The sequence below is a fragment of the Dipteris shenzhenensis genome, chromosome 10 (genome assembly GCF_047967505.1).
Source record: "Dipteris shenzhenensis isolate YYH24624 ecotype China chromosome 10, Dip_SZ_1.0, whole genome shotgun sequence".
Classification (NCBI taxonomy): Eukaryota; Viridiplantae; Streptophyta; class Polypodiopsida; order Gleicheniales; family Dipteridaceae; genus Dipteris; species Dipteris shenzhenensis.
The window spans coordinates 7,466,375-7,481,581 of record NC_141605.1 but is presented as its reverse complement, the minus strand read 5'-3'; the positions used below and the strand labels follow the sequence as shown (position 1 = coordinate 7,481,581).

Here is a 15,207-nt window from a genome sequence, read left to right as displayed (position 1 = left end):
GGAGGATTGGACTTTGACTTCTCTAGGGTCATCTTCTCGCCCTTTGAGGCTATGTCAGATTACGGTGCCTGCATTGTATAAAATCCTTTTGCCTCAACCTTGGGTTTCAGAGAAAGGCAATTCTATTTGGAGAATGCATCGCCCAGCCAAGTGGTGGAGAAAGAGATTACAGCATCCTTGGGCCTACAAAACTCCTCTTCGGCAACAGGTTTTCTTCTAACAAGTGCTTTTGGGCATTTTTCCATTTGGACAGATGTTAGCTCGTAGGCACATTGCTCCTGCTCGTTGCCACAGATGCTTGAGTTCTCAGGAGATTGTGCCTCATCTACTTGGTTTTGTCCATGTTCTGGTGAGTTCATTGATCTTCTTCGACAGCGCCTGCGAGCGAGATTCCCGACTGTTCCTTTTGGGAAGTCTTTCTGGCTCTTTGGTTTCCATCCACCCAGACCGAAGATTCATCTTTTCTTTGTTTGGGTTCGCTATTGGGCACTCTGGACTTTATTGACAAACAGGAACTGTAAAGTCTTTAGTGATCCTATATTTTCCTTATTTGGCTTTTTTAAGCGTTCTCTGTAGCAATCTTTCTTTGATTGCTTGCAGACACACTGCATAGATCTTGATGTATATCTAGCATACCCTGAGAATTTCGGCTACCTCGTTTTGAGGTCGCTACTCTTGTAATATAATCAATCAAAAGTTTACTTTTTTTTTAAAAAAAATATGTGTGTGGTAGATGGATTATTATGCAATGCTTGGTTCAAGGAGAAATATTTGAATTTACATTGGTTTATGCTCCTCAATCTTTCAATGGTCGAGTGTTGATTTGGGATGCCATGCATAATTATCCATGGAGACACTATGCATTCATCTGTGGTGATTTCAACAATGCTCCGCAACCAGGAGATAATACTTCGGGCCACACTCATATGTTGGCTTCTGAATAACAGGCATGGTCTGACTTTTTGGTTCAGCTGCATTTGGTGGATCTCTGGAAGGAATTACAACCCATACTTCCGGGCTATATCTTTCAACACATTGCTCAATCTTCCTATCAGGCACGCCTAGACAGATGGTATCATGTCGATCCGCAGCATTGTGATGCCTTTACTTGTCAACTTTGGGTTGATCATGCCTTCACGTATTCTGATCATGCACCTCTTTGGTTGAGGCTCTCCATGCATGACTTTCCTGATTTGCTGATGCCATTCAGCCTCTCTCTTCTCAGATGCTTTTTGATCTAGATTATACATGGCAGGCTTTTGTTGCTCGAATGCAAGCTGTGATTCGGGATTATGGTAAATCATTTATGTGAGCCACACAGAAGACTTTTATGCATGCCAAATTCACCTATCAGAGTCTGACTAAACTTAGTCACCTTCGGCCTTTGTCTTCTGATGAAAGCATGCACTTATGTCAGGCCAAATTCTGTCTCCAATCAAATGATCGAAGAAAGCTTGCTAAATGGGAATCTCGATCTCGATAAAGGGCTTTTTTGGATAAAGACTGCTCTTCAAAGCAATTTTTCAAAAGTTTGCATTACAAACGACAGGCTACAAATATTTGTTGGGTCCGGATGCCTCATGGTTCTTCGTCTTCATCTCGCTCTGAGCTTGCTGATTTTTGTGTGCAGCACTTCTCCTCCCATTTTGGGCATGTGGACTCTCCTTCACCTGAGATTTTGTCTGCACGTCAACTTCTTTTACAGCATGTCCATCCAATTCTTTCTCAAGCTTAGGCTTTGGAGCTAGAACTTCCCTTCACTAAAAGGGAATGGTCGGATGCAGTTAAATCCTGTGGTAGATGAAAATCTCCAAGATGGGATGGCCTCACTCTTGAATTCTTTCTTGCTTTCTAGGATAGCCTCAAATCCCCTCTGCTGCAAATGGCTAATTCAGCTTGGGAAAATCAGCAAATTCCCCTGTCATGGAAAAAGGGACTGGTAAAGCTCCTTCCTAAGAAGCAGATTTCTGATTTTATCACACTGATTGGAGACCAATCGCGCTCATGCTAGTCCTCATGCCAGTCATTTACAAGATCAGAGCTAAAATGCTTGTTGATCGTATCAAAGGCTATCTGCATGATGGGATGCATCCTTCTCAATATGGTTTTGTTCGTTGTAGGCATATCATGGACAATATTGCCAATGCTTATGTTGGGATTGAATATGCGAAGTACATGCAACAGGATGTTTTGCTCTTACAGATTGACATTGCCAAAGCTTTCCACACAGTTCAATGGGAGTTCATCTCGCAAACAATGCAATCCTTGGGCTTTGGAATAAAAATGCAGCAGGTTATTTATTGGCTCTACAGGGATAGCAATGTTGCTTGTATTCTTTCTAGAGACATCTCTGAAGAATGGACTATTCGTAGTTCAATTCGTCAGGGCTGCCCCCTCAATGCCTTACTGTATGCTATTGCTACTCATTCTATGCTAGAATACATTGATCATCTAGTGGCTACAGATTCTCTCCATGGTTTGGAACTGGATGAAAATCGCAGCATGGTTGCTCATGCATATGCTAATGATTCTTTCTTTACTCCAAGGAATATTCCACCTAATCTTTCTACTTTGATGCAAGCCCTTTCAATTTATGGTTTAGCAGCTCGCCTTCATGTTAACTTTCAAAAGTCTAAGCTACTCCCATTAGATCTCAAAGACTAGCACAGTCTCTTATGGCCAGGGGAGATCATCCCACCCACTCAGTTAGTTCGACACCTTGGTTATCCTTTGGGCTAGGGACTTACTCGTTGCCAGCAAATTGATTGGGTTCTAATCAAGCTTCGAAAAAAGCTTGAATATTGAAACTGGCAACCTGGCCTTTACTAGAGAGGACTTGAACAACTGGGAGTTCGAGAAGGACAAATTGGGGTGGGGGAGCAATTTATTTTTTCCATTAGGAGTCAGGACCCTAGAAAGAGGCATATTTACTAGGACATCCAAAAGCTTCATTGATATATGCCTTGATGTAAGATGCCATCTGAATCCACATGGCTCGACTGAAAAGACCTACAAGGGAGTACATGGCATTTCTTTGAACATTTTAAAAGAACGAGCATAGGACAAGAGCGACAAAGCCAAGGGCAGCTGCTTATTCCATAGGTTTTGGCACATTGCAGCCCACTGACTCAATTCTCAGCAACCCCCTTCCAAGGAGGGCAAGCACGCACCACACATGTCACAAAGGCAACCATAGATCTAAATAAGGCCCCTTGCTCAGATAATAGCAAACACGACCTATGTAAGGGTGTTGAGTCTATGGATTTGTTTACAGCTACCTTGGTTTGTATTTCCACATGCAGGACCCTTACATGGCGCATCAGCCACAGCCACCCACGCTCCAAGAGCAACTAGATGCACTTCAGGCACAGTTGGCCAATGAGCGTGAGCATAGGGAGAGATTGGAAAAGAAAATCAATGGTTAAAAAAGGAAGAGGCATTCATCTGATGATGATTCCGACGATGATCTTATTATCAAGACAGTCAAAGCCACACTGAGAGTACATAATTCAAGGAAGGAGAGTAAGATAAGTAGAAAAGCTTTCTCATTTCAAAATTTCGATGGAAAGAAAGAAGCACGCACTGTCTTGTCTTGGATCAGTTAGCTAGATGATTATTTTTCAGGCGAGAAATTCTCTGAAAAAGACAAGATTAAATGTGTTGCAAATCATTTAGTAGAGAGTGCTGCACTATGGTGGAACATCACGAAGCACAATAAAAGGCGACCAAAATCTTGGAAGTCTTTTCAAAAGCTCATCAAGAGAGATTTTCTTCCCTCACATTTTAAAGCAAAAGCTAGAAAACAGTGGGATACTTTCAGGCAGTTCGATAAGAAAATGATCTCCAGATATACTGATAGATTTTGGCAAACATTGATTCAATTACAATCCTTAGAGAAAGTTAATGAGCGAGATCAATGTAGGAAGTATGTGGCAGGTCTAAAATCTAAGTTGAGAGCCGAGATTAACATGTTTCATCCTCGCTCACTGAACTCTACGATTTCTCTTGCAATGAATTGTGAGAGGAAGAATGGGATCCCAAAAGAAGGGAAAGATTCAGAACGGCATGTACCCTTCCATAAGAAAAAGAGATTTGATAAAAAGCCCTTTTTTAAATCTAAAAATGGTTTTGTTCCACAGAAGACAAAATCTTCTTCGAAGCCGAATGGTGGAAATTTTCCAAAGAAAGAAATAAGGTGTTTCAAGTGCAATAAGATGGGACACATAGCCACTGAGTGTTCCGAAAGAAAGAAGATCCTGACGGCAAAAGTGCACATGATTGACAACGAAGCAGCCAAGCAAGAGGGAGGTAAGTATAATTGTCATGCTCTTCTAAAGATGAAAGGTTTCATTAATGGCAAAGAAGTTATTATTCTGCATGACGATGGTAGTACACATGATTTCATTTCGGAAAGAGCCTTAGCAAAGCTAAATCTAGAGTCCTTCCCATCTAACTACAAGGTCAAAGTTGCTTTTACCAAAACAAAGTACAATTGCACTAGAGAAGTCAAGAATCTTGAAATCTCAATCAAACCCTACAAGGATACACGAGACTTTCTAGTGGCACCCCTACAGGGAGTAGACATCATCTTAGGAATGCCATGGAGGCATCAATATAATCCTAAGATAGATTACGATTCACATCAGATGTGGATTGAGAAGGACAGACAAGAAATATGTCTAAAAGCTCAATGAAACCTGAGATTAGTCCTTTACTCAACCACACACAAGCCAAAAGAGCAATTAGGAAATGTAAGAAGACATATCTAATTTTGGTGAATACGGTAACGGCTACTCAACCAAACACTAAGCCTACACACCAAAACTTTCTTTCTCAATTTTCTAATTGTTTCTTAGAGGATTTACCGTCTGGACTACCATGTTCTTGACCTGAAGATCACCGGGCAATACTCCACCTTGCAAAGCTTCTTATAGAGTCAATCAGCTAGAACAAAAAGAAATTCAAAGCAAGTGAAGGAATTGATAGAGAGAGGATTGATAAGACCCAGCAGTTCTCCTTATGGAGCACCTTTCTTATTAGTCAAAAAGAAAAATGGAACCTATCGAATGTACATAGAGCAGTTTCTTTCAAGATCAGATAGAGTATTTGGGTCACATTGTATCCGCCGATGGGATTCGAGTAGATCCAAAGAAGATTGAGTGCATAGTCACATGGAGTAAACCCCGAGATATACATGAATTAAGATCATTCTTGGGATTGTGTAGCTTTTATAGAAAGTTTGTCAAGAATTTCGCATACATTGCACATCCATTGATAGACCTTCTTAGAAAAGCTAAGCATTTCTTATGGACTGAGCATCAAGATAAATCTTTTACAGCTTTGAAAGAAGCTCTCACACAAGCTCCTGTGTTGCAACTACCCGATTTCTCTAGACCAGTCTTTGTAGTTGTAACCGATGCTAGTGGATATGGAATTAGAGCCGTACTTATGCAAGATGGACATTATCAGAGCCGAAAATTAAAACTAGCGGAATGCAATTATAGTACATATGATAAAGAATTAACCACTGTTGTGCATGCCTTACGAATGTGGAAACATTATTTGATGGGATCTGAGTTTCTTATCAAAACTGATCAGCAAAGTATCAAGCATTTGTTGACTCGGCTACTAATATCTGATAGGCACATCAAGTGGGCATCATTTATACAGAGTTTTCAATCCATGATTCAGTATCAACTTGGAAAAGAAAATGTAGTTACTGATGCTCTTAGCAGAAAGCCAAGCATTAATCACATCACTGCTGTGTAGAGACCCAGCCTTTTAAAGGTATGAAGAATTCTTATCAAGTGGATCCATACTTTTCCGATATATGGAATAAATTGGAGAATAATAATTGGAATCCTATGTTGGACTATTCATGTAATGATGGATACCTCTTTTATCAAAAGAAATTATGCATCAGTCAACCCTTTAGACAAATTGTAATGGAGGAAATGCACCAACCACCATATATGGGACATAGGGGAGTCACTGCTACTTTACAAGTAATAGCGAGGAAATTTCATTGGCCTACTATAAGAAAAGATGTGGCTAAGTTTGTAGCCGAATGCATCACTTGCCAGAAGATCAAGAGTTACAAAGGAAAGACCCCAAGATTGCTAATGCCTTTGCCTATTTCTACGCAACCTTGGGAACAAATATCTATGGATTTCATAACAAGTTTTCCTACTACAGCAAATCAAAATGATATGATTTGGATGATAGTAGATCGCTTTAGTGAGCAAGCTTATTTCATCCCATGCAAGAAGACTCTAACAGCCCAGCAAGCTGCACATTTATTCATCAAGCATATCTTTGTTCATCATGACTTGCCAAAGATTATAGTGTCCTGATCGAGATTCAAAGTTTTGCAATAATTTTTGGACTGCACTATTTCATAATCTAAGCACTATGTTGGATTTCTCATCAGCTTTTCATTCAGAATCGAATGGACAAACTGAAGTTACAAACAGTACTATTTTGGATATGATAAGAGCTTATGCGGGAAGTCAACCAAAGACTTGGGACAAATACATTCATCTCTTACATTTTGCTTATAATAATACTCCACATTTTGCAACTGGAAGAGCACCCTTTGAGATTATCTATGGGAAGGTTTTACCTATTCCTATCACACGATTGACTCATAGAGTAGAGGCAGCAGATGCATTTACCCATGACTATCAAAATATTCTCAAAGAGGTTTGAGAAGCCATTGCAATAGCTCAAGAGAAGTACACAAAACAAGCTAATAAGAAACGAAAACACATGCTTTTTAAAGAAGGTGATTATGTACTTCTTCAGATTGAGAAAAGAAGATTGAAGAGTGTTGAGAAATGGCTTGTAATCAAGATGTCCCCACATTTTTATGGACCATTCAAGGTGATTCAGAAAATCAATGATCTAGCTTATAGGCTTGAATTACCTGATAATTGAAAAATACATAATGCTTTCCATATCAGTCTTTTAAAGCCCTTCGAAGGACCTTTACCTATTCATCCTGTCTATGAAGAGGCTCCATTGATTGTTGATGAAGAAGAAATTCTAGAACCCGAATGTATTATTGATCATCAATAGACCTCGACCCGAAAAGGAAATGTCTATATTAAATACTTGCTCAAATTTAAGAATCATCCGAGAGATGATGCTCAATGGATGCCTGAGCGGTTCTTTCGAACTTTTCCAGACCTCCTTAGTTCCTATAATCAAACATGCAACTGAGGTCAGTTGCAATCCAAGCAAGAGGGATATTACGAAAATTATATTTCTGATATATCTTGCTTTGGACATTATTATTTTAGTCAAGTGTGACTATGGCAAAGTACTCCATAGAAGCGCACCGGACAAGACAAGGGTCCAAGTGGATACTTTGTGTGGTTAGTTAGGGACGCCTGACTAGCTTGTGTTTTGCCATGCTAGATGGTCGGTATTGTGGGTGATTCCATGTTAATACTGATGTCGCTAGTGTTATTGGTATTGTGCTTGATTATTGTGCTTTGAGCACAGTTATGTTGGGATCAGTTGATTCGGTGATTCGTTCAATCGGTTGTTAATAACTAATGTAATTGGCGGCTTGAGTATAGGTAATGGAACTCATAGCGAGGATTGGAGTTAGTGCGAGGGTATTGATCGAGGTGTCGCACAGCGCTTTATATATGGCCATGGGCCAATTTTGTATTTGTTTTATTATTGCAAGTTTGAGCAATATATTTTGTAGTGGACATAATTCATTTTTGGGCCCTAAGATGGCTATGTAAAGCAAATCCCTCATTTTGGAAGCAAGGGATAATTTTGGCTCCTTGGTACTTTTATGAAATATCATAAATACTCTAGATGAGGAAGCGTGGGCCACTCATCTAAGGGGGGGAGATTGTACCCAGTCTGCTATCGTTTTCGTGGTGTGATTGTGTTCTTCTTCTCCAATTGATTAAGTGGTGACTTTGTGCATGAAAGAAATACCTCTTGGTTTCACAATTTGAGCAAAGACAATTTCTAATCCATAGAAGGGCAACATTTAAATGAAACAAGAGGAGTTAAAATGAACATACCGCAGCAGTTTGTAATTTTTGTGACCCTCGATCATGCAAAATAATGATTGCTCCGGTATGAATCTGATTAAATAGACAATTTATTACATCCCATACATACATCATCAGGGGACATCAAACTCAACCCAACAGTTAATCTCTGTCTAGCACAAAAAATAAACCAGCAGGATTATATGGTGAGATTAAGACAGCCACATAAACCTGAGTTTTCTTTTCCCTTCGTCTTTTCATGTTCTCTAAGCACTCTTTTTGTGCAGGTGCACGGATGTTACTGGCTTCATTTGCATTAACGTAAATTCTAGCTAGTGCATTACGAGTGGTTAAGGACTGCCCACCTTCAAAGCCAATCTACATTATAAATTTATCAAATGTATAGATAAAGTGCAGAATTTACCCTCCAAAGGAGGTACTTGGCAATGTGCTCTCCCTGATTTGTAAATAGTGTATCAAGAGGAAAAAGAGAACCCAAAGCAGTCCTGTAACCATACGACTCTGTAATTTGAAGCATCCTCTTTGTAAAAAATCCATGTCCCTGCAAGCAATTTATAAATGGATCAATGCCTATTGCAGATTTGTCAAGATCATTATAGATGTTTTGCAGAAGTTCACAGATTTAATAAAAAGGATGCTTTCCAAAAACAAATTTGTACAGCTACAAAATAAGTATTGTTGGCACAATAGTTCCACAGACAGATGAACGACTCAAAGCAGATTAAGCATGAAATGCTGACAAAACAAGGCATCGATGGAAAGTCAGGCATCCAAAACAACTCCAACAATGCCTTCTGCACACACATAGAGCCAAAATTCAAAGACACACCCATTTTTCAAAGACTCCACATCGAGATCTGGGGTCTTGATTGTACCCAAGACCTGGCACCATGTCAGCAACTAGGAACCAATGCCACATCATAGGCCCAAAACCAGCTGTCAGCCTCCATACCCACCTGGGATGTAATGTCTTCAATGCTCAGAGGTCGGGCAAATATTCTTTAAAATCAGAACCATCTCTCAGCAACTGGGTTTTTCCATCAAGTCCAAGGCAGCAGAATCCGGCAAAATTCAAAAATGGAATAGATGTCATGGAACCTATGGGCTGTGCTGCATAGACGCCATCAAATGATGAGGTTCAGCACAAACACCATACTCCATCTTGACCTCCATTCGGGGGCATGGGTTCATAGCATGCCTGGAACTAAGTTAGGAGCCAAAGTTGGCCACCAGACTCAAAACCGAGACTTTCAGTCAACTCCTAGAAGGCAAACCTCCGCAGCAATCATCTGCTGCCAGTCAACTGACTAGCGATCCAACCTTCACAACTTTTCACCTGATGGTTTCTCCAAGCTGCAACCGTTCCTTCAATGATAGCATCACGCAAATACTAAGCAGCAGCATCGTCCAAATCATCACCAGACAGAATTGAAGGAGCCTGATGATCCCATTTGACACAAGAGCTCCTCACCTTTGGAGCATAGTACGTTACTATAGGTGCTGTTGGATTGACAGGCTCAAGAGAGAGAGCGCCTTCTGTCCATAGGACGAATGGTTTACCTCACAGCTCTAGAGGGTCTCCCACAAAAGAATCACTCCCAATCACAAGAAGGAGATTGTGAAAAAAAGGTTTCGTTATCTTCAAACTCAATCTGGATCACTTGCTCAATCCGCAATGCCGTAAGGGCTCAACTTGTATGAGGGATCACAGCACTTCCAGTATGGATTGACATCTTCAACAACATAGATTCTTAGGAGCCACAATAGCTCCCTTCGCTAAAAAGATAAAACGTGTTCTTTCCTCTGCAGCCCCAAACTGACCGGAGTCCCCTCGAAATCTATACCCGAATACCACCAAACAGTCCATCCCTTGAGAAGAAAGCAGCGGGAGGAAAGGCTGGAGGACACTTTTTCTCATTTGATTGAGACCTCCGTGCCAAAGACGGATCATCACTTGGTTAACCTCTATGGTCTTATGTACAAGACTGCTGACAGTGTGTGGTGGGTACTACCCACCCCCAATTACAATCATTCACACCTACCCATCATAGAGGTAGGTGCAATTATGCGAGAAAAACATGGCCACTGAATCTTCTGACAATGGCGGCACCCGTTGTTGTGCCTTGTCACATTGCAGCAACAGTCATCTGGGATTCATCTCGGTAAAGACAATGTTCACTTGTGGGAAGGGGTCATCCCGCTTCGCGCAATCTGTTGCCTCCTGGTTTGCCCGTTCTAAAACCGAACTGGAGGGGAATAAAACAACTATGGCTTCACGTCAACGACGGAATTCAAACTGTCCACAGCTCTCCCTCACTCTCTCTCTCTGATCACACATTAGGGCCCAGGACAAATTGTCGGGCTGGACCCCCCCGAAGGTCTTTATTACTTTCAGAAAAACTGTTACAAAAAGTTCAGCAGGAAGCTGTCTCGTAAGTCTCTCTCTCCTTTTCATACGTGAAAAGAAATCCTTCTTTACAAGGGCTTCAAACCCCATTCAAATTGGCAACATGCCACTTGTCTGCAATCTAGACTAACTCTTATTACAAGCCACTTAGGGCCATTCTGGAGTCTTCAAAGCTCTCGGTCACACGAACCGCTTCCTAGGTGCTTGTCAGGCTCCCATTTCGCTTAGGAAAAATAATCCTTCCTAGTACCTGCAACAATTAATTAGAGCGCACCACCATGGTACCCATTAATTGTTAGCGCTTTGCATGCAAATAACACACTGTGGACTAATCCTAGTCACGGTGGGCGTCCCCACTAAACACATGTGCACATCTAAACAAATATATATATATATATAAATAAATATATATATATATATATATTTTCTCTGGTTGACCGGAGTCAACACTCTGGATTATAATTAAAGAGCTTCGACCTAAGGTCAAGGCGCCTTAATTATAGCCAAGTCTCTCCAACCGAGGTTGGCACATCTTGGTTAACCGGGGTTAACCCCTCTTGGCGCATGCCAAGTCTTGTTGACCGAAGTCAACACTCTCTGACCGTAGTCAGGTTTACTTGACTAGAGTCAAGTATCTTTGACCGTAGTCAATCCTTTGACCATTAAAATAACTCTTTGACCGTAATTAACACATATAAAACTCTTTAATTATGATCAAATAAATGGTCAACTGTACTTTGACTTAGGATATTTACATTGTGGTGACATCCCCTCGGCTTCTATTCAGTTGACCTCAACTGAAAAGCTTCCTTGTAAACATCCAAAAGCTGTGGATGATCGGATAACATGTCTTCGTCCATCCACTTGGCATCTAATGCCGTATAATTCTTGAATTTTACAAGATACCTGTAAAATTCCTTACCCTGAGGGCCTTTACGTACAGTATGGTACACAATTTGCTCTGGCTGAAGGACTTCCTCCAGCTCATCCACTTCTGGTGGATCCTCTGATACTGGTTCTGTAGGCTCTGGTCCTTGAAATTTCTTTAGAAGATTCACATGGAATGCATTGTGAATCCTCCAATGCTCTGGCAATGCTAATCTGTATGCAACCTCATTTATTCTTTCTGTAACCCTGAAAGGGCCATAGTATCTGGGAGATAACTTTGCATACACTTTCTGTTTGCCTTTAAACTTGCGGAGCCTAGCTTTTTCAAACTTTAAAAGTACCCAGTCCCCTTCCTTGAGATCCAACTGTCTCCTATGTTTATCTGCAGCCCTTTTATGTTTCTCTTGAGAGCTTTCAATTGCTGTCCGGACTTGGCTATAAGCTGTCTGGAGGTCTCTCACAAACTGATCAGCCGCAAATATTTCATCTTTAGTCCTCAATATAGGTGGCAAAATCACCTTCCCATATATGACTTCAAAAGGGGCTTTCCCTGTAGAGCTATGTACTGTATTATTGTAAGCAAACTCTACTAACGGTAGGTACTTTTCCCAGTCTGAACTCTGGTCACCCACGTAGCATTTCAGCATATCCAAAATGGTAGAATTTGCTACTTCACTTTGACCATCTGTCTGGGGATGGAAAGAAGAAGAAAAATTCAGATTCGTCCCCATGTTATCAAATAAAGCTCTCCAGAATAGACTGGTCATTCTGGGATCTCGATCACTAACAATGGACTTAGGCATACCATGATGTTTAAAAATCTGTGTCATGAACAGCTTAGCCATATGATCTGCCTTTATGGTTTTGCGAACCGGAATGAAATGAGCTTGCTTGCTGAATCTATCAATGATAGTCCAAATCCCATCATTCCCTGACTTTGATCTCGGCAAATCAAAAATAAAGTCCATTGTAATATTTTCCCATGGTGCCCGAGGCACGGGGAGAGGCATAAGTAGGCCAGGTGCCTTCTGTCTATCATACTTCATTTTCTGACACGTAAGGCATTCAGTAACAAACTGATGTATATCTTTCCGCATTCCTGGCCAAAAGAAATACCTCTCTAGTGCTAGAGTTGTTGCTGTAATTCCTCTGTGTCCAGCATAGGGAGGTGCATGGCATTCCCCCAAAATCTTTTTCCTCATCTCCTGGGTGATGCATAGGCAATCATCTTTCATTAAATACCCATCTTTCAGGGAATAGTGACTGGTGGATTGCCCTTCTTGCATCTGCTGTAAAATTTCACCAAAATCAGAATCATGAGCATATTGCTCCCTCATGCCTTCCAGGTCCTGATGATAAGCAATAGTTACATTATTGACCTGGGGTCTTCGGGACAAGGCATCTGCCACTCTGTTCCGAATTCCTGGGGTATGGACAATCTGAAAATGATACATTGACAGCATGTTTGCCCATTTCATATGCTTCTCTGAAAGCTTGGTCTGAGTCAAAAAGTATTTCAGACTTTGGTGATCTGTTTTGACAGTAAAATCTGCACCCAAAAGATAATGTTTCCAGGTATGGATAGCATGAATTACAGCCAATAACTCTTTCTCATAGATTCCTAAATATCTTTCCGCATCCCGAAGTCGCCTGCTTTCATAGGCTACTACATGACCATTCTGATGCAACGCAGCCCCAACACATTCTCCACAAGCATCGCAATCCACATCAAAAGACTGATACAGATCCGGAACTACCAGAATAGGCTCTGTAGTCAACTTTTCCTTGAGTGTATTGAATGCTTTCTTCTGTGATAATCCCCATGTGAAAGCTGCATTTTTCTTAGTGAGGTCATGTAATGGAGCTGCGATATCAGCAAAGTGTCTGATAAATCTTCTGTAGTAAGAACACAAGCCTAAAAAGCTTCGAACTTCATGCACAGTTTTCAGCTCTGGCCATTCCTGAATGGCACGGATCTTCGCTGGATCCATTTGTATCCCATTCTTGGATATTATATGCCCCAGATAATGGATTTCTTCCAAGAAGAACTCACTTTTCTTGCTGTTTGCATAGAGCTGATGATTTCTCAGCTCTTGAAACACTATAGCAAGATGTTCTCTGTGGTCTTCCTCTGTCTTAGAAAAAACTAAGATATCATCAAAGAAAGTACCCGTAAAATGCCTGTACTTCCGGAAGATGCGATCCATCATTCTGTTGAATGTGGCTGGAGCATTTGTCAATCCAAAAGGCATCACTAAGTATTCATACAACCCGAATGTTGTGCGGAATGCTGTCTTATGCACATCCTGAGGCTGTATCCTCACTTGGTGGTAGCCACTCTTCAAGTCTATCCTGCTGAAAACTGAAGCTCCATTTAACTGATCCAGGACATCATCAATACGCGGAATAGGGAATCTATTCTTGATGGTCATTTTGTTCAGTGCGCGATAATCGACGCACATACGGAATGAACCGTCTTTCTTCTGTACTAACAGTACAGGGGAACAAAAAGGAGACGAGCTGGGCTGAATCAAGCCTTTGGACAGCAAGTCCTGTACTTGAGCCATAATCTCCTCTCTCTGAGTCGCACTGACTCTATAAGGGGGTCTGTTTGGTGGCTCACTACCAGGCATTAACTCTATCTGATGGTCTTCTGGTCTCTCTGGGGGTAACTCCCCTGGCAAAACATCAGAAAAGCAATCTTTAAAGTTTACCAGAAACTGAAACCTATCTTTGTCCGCATCATTCATTTCAGCATGCATATCATTCTCTTTTTCTTTTACAAAAACCATGTACGCAGAAATTGCAGACTTTATTGCTTTACCGCATGAAACATCAGATACAATGGGGATAGTGTCCCCTTTATTCCTGGCAATTACACGCTGATTTTTCCCCCTATGTACAAATTCCAGCACTCTTTCAGGAAGAGTCAACTTCACTGCCTTGCGGTGAAACCAAGGCATCCCCAAAACTACATCATAATGTTTCAGTGGAGAAATGAAGAAGTCTTCCTGATCCACATAACTCTGAATATGAAGACGGAGCTTCCCTATCAAGGGAGTAACTGGCACAGGATTCCCACAAAACATTTGATCGGCATCCAAAGCCCTGCCTAGCTCTTCCGTCTTTATTCCCAGCCTCAGGGCTAGGTCCTCTGATATGAAATTATCAGTAGCCCCTGGATCAAATAAAATTAGCGCTTGCTGGTCTCTAACTTTGCCCCATGATAGCAGCAATTCTCGTTCTTCTGGGTTCAAAGCATGACCCAGTATATCAGGAATACCCCCCGCCATTGGCTTTTGCGGTCCTCATGGCTTCTCTGCCTCTTTTCCCTTCGATGATGAAGGCTTTTCTGGGCACTGGGCAGCCACATGCCCCTCTTTACCGCACCTGAAGCATTTCCCATCTCTACGGAATTCCGCTATCTGTTCAGGGGTAAAAATAGATTTGCCCTTATAGGTCTTTGAGAACTGAGTACCCCTCGGTTTCTGAGGCTGAAACCCTTTCTTTTCAGCCTTAGGGGACTCTTTCTTTTCTGATTTTTGAAAATCAGTTTTCTTTTTATCAGCACGTCCTGCATGCAAGGATGGCACTGTAGATGGATCTTGTAGCGGCACAAGACTCGCTACTGAGGCTGAATGCATAAGATCTTGAATATTCTTTGCCCCCAAAGCATTCACTACTGCCTGAATTCTTGGAGTGAGACCTGCTCTGTACTTCCTCATCTGGGTACCTTTGGAGATCTTTTTGAACGGTGCAACCTGCAAATAAGCATCCCAAAACTTTTGGTTGTACCCATCCACTGTATCTCCTGCATCCATGTGCAAGCTGTCCCAGTCTTGAAGAACATGGTCTCTAAACTGTTTAGGCATG

General features: G+C 41.4%; 1 protein-coding gene across 4 annotated transcripts in view; it reads right to left on the bottom strand.

Annotated features, from left to right (window-relative positions):
• Positions 1-15,207, bottom strand: part of LOC147897344 (uncharacterized) — a 132,586-nt gene that overhangs the window by 40,506 nt on the left and 76,873 nt on the right. For all 4 annotated transcript variants that reach the window (XM_087380630.1, XM_087380632.1, XM_087380628.1 and 1 more), the window contains exons 7-8: positions 8,443-8,580; positions 8,049-8,111 (exon numbers count right to left, since the gene is read on the bottom strand). In XM_087380630.1, the coding sequence (XP_087236756.1) occupies positions 8,049-8,111; positions 8,443-8,580 (201 nt within the window). The remainder of the gene's footprint in view (positions 1-8,048; positions 8,112-8,442; positions 8,581-15,207) is intronic.